At 58.9% G+C, this 10659-nt stretch overlaps 2 protein-coding genes across 4 annotated transcripts in view; both read right to left on the minus strand.

Annotated features, from left to right (window-relative positions):
• Window positions 1-206: 206 nt before the first annotated feature.
• On the minus strand, window positions 207-2859 carry LOC111825437 (uncharacterized protein FLJ40521-like). Of its 3 annotated transcripts, XM_023751846.1 has the most exons (3): window positions 2108-2859; window positions 1968-2072; window positions 207-1831 (listed from the first exon to the last, which is right to left on the minus strand). In XM_023751846.1, exons 1-3 carry the CDS (start codon window positions 2843-2845, stop codon window positions 1496-1498), a joined length of 1179 nt encoding a protein of 392 aa, XP_023607614.1. In that variant the 5' UTR covers window positions 2846-2859; the 3' UTR covers window positions 207-1495. The 3 variants fall into 3 exon arrangements, with proteins under 3 accessions (XP_023607614.1, XP_023607610.1, XP_023607621.1); XM_023751842.1 differs by having other exon boundaries at window positions 207-2072; window positions 2108-2858; XM_023751853.1 differs by having other exon boundaries at window positions 1968-2858.
• A 52-nt stretch (window positions 2860-2911) lies between these two features.
• The window catches only part of TPPP (tubulin polymerization promoting protein), a 31076-nt gene continuing 23328 nt past the window's right edge, over window positions 2912-10659 (minus strand). The window contains exons 3-4 of the mRNA XM_006081447.3: window positions 6563-6716; window positions 2912-6287 (exon numbers count right to left, since the gene is read on the minus strand). Coding sequence (XP_006081509.1) covers window positions 6093-6287; window positions 6563-6716 — 349 coding nt within the window. The 3' untranslated portion in view covers window positions 2912-6092. The remainder of the gene's footprint in view (window positions 6288-6562; window positions 6717-10659) is intronic.

The following is a 10659-nucleotide window of genomic DNA, read 5'->3' on the forward strand; positions in this document are numbered from 1 at the left end:
TAATGTAAAAATCTCTGACATAGCACAGGGTTGAGTCAGTGGTCACCTAAGTGAGGAGTGAAAGGCTCTCTCTTGGGTGAGGGACAGGAGGCTCTCTGCCCTGGAAGTCATGGCTCTGCACCCCCTCCCAGGACCCCTCCCAGGGCCTTCCCATGTTAGATGTTGGTGCCCATGTTATTGCCGGTCCAGACCATACACGTTGAGGATAAGAGATCCACCATTTAACACTTTATTTATCACTTTTGACAACAATGTTAACAACAGCGAACACATGAGGAGCATTGTGCAGACAGACATTAGCTGTTTCACTAAAGGTTTGCAGGCCAGGCCTTGACAGCACCCCCATAGGTGACCCCGAGCCTCGCACTCCGAGGGAGGGGGAGCAGGGCCCTCCCAACCCCACGGATGTTCCTGCTGAATGCCATTTAGACTTTCTGAGGCAGAACACCCATGACATTGACGTTACTGTACCCATCACTCTGATAAAGTGATACACTCAGTACTCCCTAACAATAAGATGGTGTAAAAATATATTGCATGTATATATAAATTTTATTTCCCTTTCCTGAAAAAACTTAGTACAAACTAGTAGTATATGATCACTTTCAAGTTTATTTTAAGTTGTGCAGGTTTCCTTTGTTTGGCTTGGTTTGGTTTTTCAAAAGTCTAAAGGAAGAGAGAGAGTTAACTACAGCATCTCCAAGCACAGTGACCACTGCCTGGCACGCCACCACCCGGCCATGCTCTCCACGTGCCCACAGACAAAGGCCAGGCCCCTGGACCACCAGATTTCATAGAGTGTCAGTGGTAAATCAGTGGAAGGAAACTACTCAGGGTAATCATTTCACAGTACAGCTAAACTGTCACCCTGTACTGTATTGGACAGGTGACAACGGTGCCCCCATAGGGTGTGTGCTGCCGGACAGGGAGTAGCCAGCTTGTGTATAAATACCCAGGAGGGAATGAGCACAAGTGGGTCCTCAAGGGCTCGCCTGTCAAGGGCCAGATGGTGAATATTTTAGGTTTCATGGGTCATGGCATCCGTGTCAACTCCCCAAGTGCCAATGTCGCTGCAAAAGCAGCCACAGACAGTATATAAGCACACGGGCGTGGCCTGTGCCGTTAAAACTATTCACAGAAATAGGCGATTGTACTGGCCCAGGGGGTGGTGAGCCTCTCCCTGCTGCCATAGTCTCTGTCCACTCAGACGGTCAGACAGCCACTGGCCTGCCCGGAGCTCTCAGCCACTGGGACACAGCGGCGAGGAGCACAGACAGGCAGCGAGCCATGCCAGTGGAAGGCCTCCGCGGACCTTTCCCCGACGGGTCAGCATCTGCTATAATTTTCATCTGTCTCAAAACTCAAGCCCGAGAATATTAAAGGTGTAAAAATACTCCAGTATAAATATAAATCTTACTATAATATTTTAAAATTATGTAATTTGAACTTCAGTTTTGGTAAAGCTAACTCTATTCCTGACTACTGCCCAGTTGTGTTAAATAGAAATAAATAAGTATTCCGGTATAATCAGTGTTCTCAAACGCACTCCTTCTGTTCTCTGCTGATGTTCAGACACCGTCGCACTGGCCTCCCCTCGGAACGCATCCCGTCTCCCGGGGTGTCCCCCCTCGGAACTCGGCCTGTCTCCTGGGGTGTCCTCCCCTCGGAACGCATCCCGTCTCCCGGGTGTCCTCCCCTCGGAACGCATCCCGTCTCCCGGGTGTCCTCCCCTCGGAACGCATCCCCGTCTCCCGGGGTGTCCTCCCCTCGGAACTCGGCCTGTCTCCCGGGGTGTCCTCCCCTCGGAACGCGGCCTGTCTCCTGGGGTGTCCTCCCCTCGGAACTCGGCCTGTCTCCTGGGGTGTCCTCCCCTCGGAACTCGGCCTGTCTCCCGGGTGTCCTCCCCTCGGAATGCGGCCTGTCTCCTGGGGTGTCCCCCCTCGGAAGGCATCCCGTCTCCCGGTGTCCTCCCCTCGGAACGCATCCCGTCTCCCGGGGTGTCCTCCCCTCGGAACTCGGCCTGTCTCCCGGGGTGTCCTCCCCTCGGAACGCGGCCTGTCTCCTGGGGTGTCCTCCCCTTGGAACTCGGCCTGTCTCCTGGGGTGTCCTCCCCTCGGAACGCATCCCGTCTCCTGGGGTGTCCTCCCCTCGGAACGCGGCCTGTCTCCCGGGGTGTCCTCCCCTCGGAACTCGGCCTGTCTCCCGGGTGTCCTCCCCTCGGAATGCGGCCTGTCTCCTGGGGTGTCCCCCCTCGGAAGGCATCCCGTCTCCTGGGGTGTCCTCCCCTCGGAACTCGGCCTGTCTCCCGGGGTGTCCTCCCCTCGGAACGCATCCCGTCTCCCGGTGTCCTCCCCTCGGAATGCGGCCTGTCTCCTGGGGTGTCCTCCCCTCGGAAGGCATCCCGTCTCCCGGGGTGTCCTCCCCTCGGAACGCATCCCGTCTCCCGGGTGTCCTCCCCTCGGAACGCATCCCGTCTCCCGGGTGTCCTCCCCTCGGAACGCGGCCTGTCTCCTGGGGTGTCCCCCCTCGGAAGGCATCCGGTCTCCCGGTGTCCTCCCCTCGGAACGCGGCCTGTCTCCCGGGGTGTCCTCCCCTCGGAACTCGGCCTGTCTCCTGGGGTGTCCTCCCCTCGGAACGCATCCCGTCTCCCGGGTGTCCTCCCCTCGGAACGCATCCCGTCTCCCGGGTGTCCTCCCCTCGGAATGCGGCCTGTCTCCTGGGGTGTCCTCCCCTCGGAACGCATCCCGTCTCCCGGGTGTCCTCCCCTCGGAAGGCATCCGGTCTCCCGGGTGTCCTCCCCTCGGAAGGCATCCCGTCTCCCGGGTGTCCTCCCCTCGGAAGGCATCCCGTCTCCCGGTGTCCTCCCCTCGAAATGCGGCCTGTCTCCTGGGGCGTCCTCCCCTCAGAACGCATCCCGTCTCCCGGGTGTCCTCCCCTCGGAAGGCATCCCGTCTCCCGGTGTCCTCCCCTCGGAATGCGGCCTGTCTCCTGGGGTGTCCTCCCCTCGGAACGCATCCCGTCTCCCGGGTGTCCTCCCCTCGGAAGGCATCCCGTCTCCCGGTGTCCTCCCCTCGGAACACGGCCTGTCTCCTGGGTGCCTGCTGTGCAGTTTCTTTTGTTCACAGATAGATATTTAATTTCTAAGTGACCATGGTTAGAAGCTGACTGGCATTGCATAAGAACGTGCAGCACGGGCACACACTGCCTACGTATTCACAATACTCAGAACCCGGTGGAGGGACATGCATGTGTGTCGGTTTTGTGCAGTGAAGTTGGAGTTGAGAAGCTACACACAGACGCAATGATGCACTCACCAGGCGATTAAAGGGGCAGAACGGTGAATACTGAGTCCGCATGACTTAGCCCTTCTTCCTCCTTCTCTGACAGAGAGGGGTGGGTGGGTTTTCAAAGCTCTACTTTGACTGGAGAACAATGAGTCCTGGCTTGTGTGTGAGCCTGGCGCAGCCTGGGGACGGGCAGGGGACGCAGGGCAACCGCAGCGCCTGTGTGGCCGGCGGGACCGCGGAGCTGTGGACAGACCCCCGGCCGGGCGTGTGGGGAGTCGGGCCCAGGGTGTGGGGCTCTCCCCTGAGCTTGGGTGGGCGGGGATGGGGAGGGTCACCGACGGGAGCAGCTGTGTGCACTTGATTTCATTCAGAAAACCCAAAAAGAAGCTGCTGCTATCAGGGTGAGCAGAGCATTCTGACATTTTCCTCAGAAGTGGGCCAAGGGTTTCCTGTCAAGTAGCTCCCCTCCACCAGCCTGAGGGGATGGGGTGGGTGCTCCGCGGCCAGGGCTGCCGCACGGGGCCGTGGGGGTCCAGTTCTGAGGCGGCACCGTGGGAGAAAGCACGGGCTGCCACGGGGTCGGAGGACAGACGCACGTTGTTTCTTTTGCTCAGACCCCATTTCCCAGGGTGCTCCGGCAGCTGGCCCTCGTCGGAGGCTGGAACCTTCGTGTGGAGCTGTTCTTGCCTGAAGACAATGCTCTGGGACAGGAGACCTGTCCTGGTGCTGGCACCTCTCTCCGGGGTCCAGCAGGCAAGGAAGGGCTGAGAAGGGCCTGCACCCATGGCAGGCCCAGGTGACATCTGCCTCTGTGGGCCGTGGCGTGGGCAGCCTTTGCCAGCGTGCATGTGGCCGAGGTCCTGCCGATTCCAGTGTCTGTGACGAGGGGAATGGGGCTGCCCAGGGGCAGGAGAAAAGCAGCCTGACCAGGAGCCCACAGCATGCCCCCATGGCAGTGCCGCCAGGCATGGGGGGAAATGTGGCCACGGAAAGAAACCTCGCCAGCGCTGGAACAGGGCTGTGGTTTGTGATCAGCTTATTGTCAAGAAACACTGTACGTTCAGTTGTCTTCAGGTTACTCTTGCCTTTGCGTTTCGCCTAAAGGTCCAGCCTGGGGAGGAGGGAGGCACAGGGTGGGGACTGGCACCCTGCCTGCCTTTGCCCAGCCCCTGGTCCTCAGTCTCCTCACTGCAGAGTAGCCTTGCTGGCAGCTTAGGATCCCCAAGTTAGAAACTTTCGAGACAATGGTGAGATTAGCCCTAGAAGAGGCCCTCGGAGCCTGTGCTCCATCCCCTGGGTTCCAATGCCACACGCTGTGAGCTCCCAGGACCTCCGAATGAAGCTGTCCACAGAGGCAGACAGGGATGGTGAGGGGAGGCCGGTGTGCGAGGGGTCTGGTGGAGACACAGCTGGAGTTGCTGGCCCTGAGCCTTCCCCAGCCCCAGCGGTGACCAGCCCGTGTGCCGTGGCGGTGCTGGTCCCTGCTTCAGCCGCCCGTGCTGGGCCAGGCCGTGACCAGGAAGAAGTGCAGAGCAGACACTGGCTGTGGAAGCATCTTGAGACTGCCGTGGGCTTGTCCCAGGACCGGCTCCAGGACCACATAGCCAGAAGGTGGCGCACCAGGCTGTGGCTGCATGTATGCAAATGGAGTGTTGCCTTGTGGCCACTGTGAAAGCGCCCGCCAACCCCAGCATATGTGTGGGCCTTTAGGGGAGGCCCTCCCTGGCCTGGTCATGTTGTGTAGTTTCCTGCACTCCCAGGTCGGGAGAGTTCAGAGAGGCAAGAATTAACTGCAGAGGCTGGAGCCGCAGAGATTCGTGCTGCACTGTGAGCAAAGGGAGTAGCCACAGCGACTGCTGCCTCGAGGCCCTGATTTCAGAACAGGGACGGGCAGAAGATGCCCCATCACACACCTGTCTGTGGGGGAGCCTCAGGGCCAACAGGGCCAACAGGGAGAGAGAGTCACAGACACAGGATATTCTGATTCTTCCCTGATCCACACAGTCACTGTTTCTTCTGATTTCTTCTTTTCTTTAAAAAGCAAAATGAAATGACCTGTCCTTAGTGTCCATTTTAAAAACTTCTAACTTCACACTTCAGATCACTTTCCTTTGGTCTCCTGTGGAGCATTCTTTCACGGGCTCACCTTCCTTCGCACACCAGCCTTCGCCCACATGACCGTCCTCGGCACAGACCTGGTTGGTGGGCGTGTGTGTGTAAGCATGTGTGTGTGAGTGGATGTGGGGGGGCATGAGCATGTGTCAGCATGTGTCCATGAGTGCGTGAGTGTGTGCGTGTGTAAGCATGCACCTGTGTGTCGCACATCTGAACGGAGCCCTCAGAGACGTATCTGTGTCCTGTTCGAGGTTCACGTCATCTCCCTGGTGCTGCTGGTTAGTGCATTAGTGCATGTTGCCCTCATGGTTCCTGGGCAGGTCTGCTGGAGAGGAGGTCAGCATCACCTCTGGCAGGGTCTGTCCCACCTGCTCCTTCAAAACACCCCTTTCACCTGCAAACCAGGTGGCCTGTGTGGTCTGGATCCAGGAAACACTTTGGAAATGACCATCTGTTGACTTCCCAACGTGGGATGAGGCAGGTGCATTAGAGGAAGGTCAGTGAGTTCAGGGGCTGCACCTGGGGTAGGAGAGGAGCGTGCCGGGGCTCCAGGCAGGAGGAGGTCTGGGAGTCACCCACAGCCCCTCCACCCCAGCGTCTGAGTTCTGCCCCAGTGAGCCCAGGAATGTAAAGAAGTGTGAGGTGATGTGGGGCCAGCAAAGGAGGAAGGCCCTGTCCCCGGGGGACTGGCTACTTGCCCCCCTGCACCTTCTGGTCGTAGGTGCCCGCGTGCTTGTAGCCTGGCACGTAGCCCGACTCGTCCACCAGGTCCACGCGGCCGGCCTTGCCCTTGCCCCTGCCTGATGGGTCGAAGCGCTCCTTGTGGGAGCCTGTGAACTTGGTGGTGTCCGTGAGCCGTGACACGGTGGGCGAGGAGATGGCTTTCTGCAGGAGAGCAGGGAGAGAGGTTAACTGCCGTCACGCCGCAAGAGAAAGAATGGGTATGTCAGGGAGCCAGAGAAGGGAACCAAAGGGGCTAGGCCCGACCACAAGGGGTGCTAATGCTCTTGGAATCCACTCTCAACTTAGCCCGGGGAGGTGGCCTGGGCCGGCCCACACTGGGGATTAAGGCTCTCACCCCCTCTTTAGGCCACTGCCATCTGTCCCCACGGCCCCATGGACCCTATTTCCCAAGGGACCCACCCAGTGGCCCCGCTCACCGTCACTCCTGAGATGATGGGGGCCTTGCCCTCGATGAGCCTGTGCACCTCTCGCACGGCCTCCTCGCTGCTCTTGTCCTTGAATCTCTTCTTGGAGAGCTCCTCCAGCGCCTCCTTAAACTGCTCGAACGTGATGGTCCGGCAGGACTTGCCCCTGCAGGGAGAGGGGACTTGGGCACCGGACCCAGGACCCAGTGACCTTGGGGAACCCTAACCCTGCCTGGGCATCCACTGACATCGGGGGACCCACACCAGAAAGTGAGTCTAACATTAAAACACAGAACATGCCCTTCCCCCTGCAGTGTTTACCCCCAACAGTCAGTCGCCATTGGCAACAGCAGCAAATATAAATTGTCTTGGAAAAAAGCTTAAAGGAAGCACATCCTTTATGAACAACTGGACATTAAAACAGAGCCGTTGTCTGGTTCTAAATGGGGCATGTGTGTGGCCTCCACTTGGGAGGACTTTCAAAGAAAAGTTAGGGTGAGAAGCCCGTCAGATCTGAACCACAGGGAAGAGGCCTTGGTCCTGGCTGGCAGGCAGTCTTGGGTCATGGTTACCACCCAGGGACAAGAGCGGGGCACTCCCAGGATACCCGGCAAGGTGTGTCCAGGGCCCGCACATCAGGCCCACCACCCAGCACCCTGCTGCCCCCTGCCCAGAGGCCACACAGCCTGACCAGTGCCAGTCCAGATGAGCAGCACAGTGAGCCACAGGGCTGGGCAGGGGCTGCGTGCAACCCTTCATCCAGACGCACCGGTGACAGCACAGAGTTTCCCATGGGAGGTCAGTCCAACGCTCTAAACTGGCTTTTCACCTTTTATCATTTTAACTAAAAAAGCATTTTTGCCATTTTGACTGGATCTTCCCCAGTTCAAAATGGCAAACATGTTTTCCACAAAAGAGCAAAGGCTATTCAACGGAGCAAGGATCACCTTTCGCCAACTGGACATCCGCGTAAAATAACGAGTTTCGATCTGTGCCTCTCACCATATACCAAGGCTAACTCAACGTGGGTCAGTCTAAACTTATTATAAACCTAGAACTATAGAACTTCTGGAACAACAACTAAGAAAATACTTATGACCTTGGTTAGACAGAGATGTCTTAGAAATGAGACCAGAAAACAGTCCATCCAAAAAAAAGGATGAATTTTATAACTATTCAAAAGACACTGTAATGCAAAGACAAGCCACAGACTGGGAGAAATACTCGCACAACATGTCTGATAAAGGACTGTATTGGAAATATATGAAGAACTCTGAAAACGCAACAGGAAGAAGAAATCCAGTGTAAACAATTGGACAAAATATTTGAACCAGACACTTCACCAAGATTGGTGGGTGGCAAACAAGCACATGGAGAGACCGCATCGTCAGTTCCAGGGGAGATGCCGTACACCCACAGGGGGCCCCAGTGACTAGAGGACTGTGGCGACATCCCCAGTGCTGGGGAGATGCGGGGCTCTGGGGTCCGTCCGACGCAGCCGGTGGGGACACAGTGTAGCAGCCACTGTGGAAGGCTGTCTGGCAGTTTCTTAAAGGTCACACCTATGGCATGACCCCAAGACCCACTCCTGAGTTCTCACTCAAGAGCAATGAAGACAAGCTCATGCATTATTACCTCCCTACTCACAGTTCTGCTCATAGTCACCAAGACCCAGAAACAGCCCCTGCCCTTCAGCAACGGATGGACAAGCATGCCCCCAGCAAGCACAGGGGTTCCCTCCCACGTTCATTACACATGTGTCTGAAGACCAGGCCATGCTGATTGACAGGCCCATGGGCAGGAGACTGCTGATTGGAGGTTGCAGCCCAACCTCATCCTCAGGGAGACCGTTCAGGCAGGAGGGATGGGCCCTCAGGCACATTCAGAGCCACCTGACCCGAGGGCATTTGCATGGACAAGGACCACAGGGCAGGGGCTGGGTAACGTGCTGGATTGGGGTTTCCTTAGACCCACAGTGTTTGGTGGTGGGTTCTGCCCCTCAAAGCTCTCAGACAGCATCCATAAATGCACGAAGTCTGTGGGCATGGAGGGCATTCCAGGGAAGCTGCCCTCAGCCTGGGGTGCCTGGAATGGTGTAAACACAGCCTCTTGTCTTACTCCTGACCCTGCTGGTGGGTAACCTCTGGGGCCCGAGGGGGCCTGTTTGTCCTGGGCTGTCACAGGCACTCCTGTCTCCTATTCACGGCCTGCCCAGGCTGGCATGTGGACACCAGGCTTGACGGCTGGCCCGGTGACCAGCCGCTAGAGCGCACAGCCCTCTCTGGGCACTGCGGCACCAGGCGCCACCAGGGTGAGTCACTCCGGCCAGGGTGGGGGTGGCCCACAGGGACTCCCGTCAAAAGGCGCATTCAGATTGGGCTGACACACTGGCCCAGGTCCCTGACTTGGCCGCTCCACCTGGCCGGGCCAGGTGTCCCCCAGGATCCCTCTGTGGCCGGTGGGTGGGTCTTGGAGCCCTCCCCAGGGGACCTGGTGCCCTCCTGCTGAGAGAGTCCCCAGGGAGTTCTACAGTGACAATGCCAGGCGCTTCCCCGGGGACGGGATCACATCACGCTGCAGTCCACACAGAGCGAGCCTGTTCCCAAGTGCACACAGAGGTGTCCCCACAGCCCTCCACCCCCACAGCCCTGCTCAGAGGCTGTTGTTCTGCTGGAAAGCCAGACTCGAGGCCCCTGCGTCCCCTGGGCCTCCAGGCCCAACTCAGGGCAAGCTGGGAGGGGCTGGGCGGGCTGCTCCTGAAGGCCACCCAGGGACACTCGGGCCAGTTCAGCCCTCCCAGGACAGACCCAGGCTTGTGTGTCTCCAGGGCCAACACCCAGGATGCGCCCAGGATGGAGCACCCACCATGACCCCTGTGCCCTCCTTGCCAGCACCGAGTATCAGAGCAAACTGCACTCTCCCAGGCCCCTCTGTGAGGGGCAGTGTCCAGCCTACTGGGCCATTGGGGGTGGTGGGGTGGGAGTGCCGGAGAAAGTGCTGGTTCTCCCAGGCTCCCCTGACCAGCAGCAGCTGGGACCTGGCGCCCTGTCCAGAGAGCAGCCAGGATGCCACTGTGGGCAGGAAGTGGGGTGTCGAGGGGGAGATCTAAGGCACTGATGAAGGTCAGAGAGCTGGGAGCCTCGGTAGCAGTCCCATCATCCCCTGGGCCAGCGAGATGCGGGGGCACCTGGAGGAGCTGTCTGGGGGGGACGCACCCCTCGGGAAGCCCTGCCTGGAGGATTGCTTGCTATGCTCGGGGAGGGCTCTCCTGGCAGACACTCGCCCTCACCCCTGCCCAGGGCCACTCCCTCCACTGACCACCCTGCCTGCCTGGGCCCCAGCAGGTGCAGAGCCGAGTGCAGACCCAGCTGATAGCCACTCAAATCGTAGGTCTGGTTGCAGATGGCCCCGACCTGCCTGAAGGGACAGCTGTGACCTGCCGCCCCCCTCCCGCTCCCGCCCACCACATTCAGTTACTTCCCCTAAGGAGGAGAAAACACCCTCAGGGTTCTTCCTAACCCTAACTTCGTGTTTGCCTGGTCCAAGCCTGAGGTGGCTTGGACTTACCCTGGGAGGGGCAGGGCCCAGAGGCCCGGTGGACGCCTTGCACTGCTGCCAGTGGTCACCAGAGGGCCCCACAGAGAAGCACTCCCACCACAGCCACCCTGACACTGGGAGACCCCAACACGAAGCTGAAAGCACAGGGGGGAGGGGGGACTGGGTGCACCAACCCCAATGCCCCAACCGCACCGCCAGCCTGGAGGGAGGGGTAGGGGCTGCCCTTCCTCCCAGAGTGTGGCCATATCAGCTCTCGGTGACACCCACCCCACACTCGAGCTTTGCTGGGGCTCCTACTATGGGCTCAGCCTGCTCTGGGCTCTGGACACCACTGGATGGCATCTAGGCCCCAGGCCTGTGCTTCTATGCTGAGCCTCTGGGGTGCACACCCATGGCCCAGGAGCCCCTGCTTCAGACAATTTCCGTGTGTCCTGGCTTTGACTGTAGCGTGTGTGGCAAGAATGGGGCAGCTTTCCAAGTCTTCAGTGACAGGGAGCCCCGCCCACCTGCTTCCTTCTAACACTGAGACCCAGATGCCAGACACAGGGGCT

Source organism: Myotis lucifugus, unplaced genomic scaffold (assembly GCF_000147115.1).
Source record: "Myotis lucifugus unplaced genomic scaffold, Myoluc2.0 scaffold_0, whole genome shotgun sequence".
Classification (NCBI taxonomy): Eukaryota; Metazoa; Chordata; class Mammalia; order Chiroptera; family Vespertilionidae; genus Myotis; species Myotis lucifugus.

Excerpts from the sequence above, each read along its gene's own strand:
- LOC111825437 (XM_023751842.1), bottom strand. The coding sequence starts at position 2,777 with ATGCCTTCCGAGGGGAGGACACCCGGGAGACGGGATGCGTTCCGAGGG. Across the intron at positions 2,073-2,107 it reads GGGATGCGTTCCGAGGGGAG|GACACCCCAGGAGACAGGCC; the intron begins GACACCCCAGGA and ends TTCCAAGGGGAG.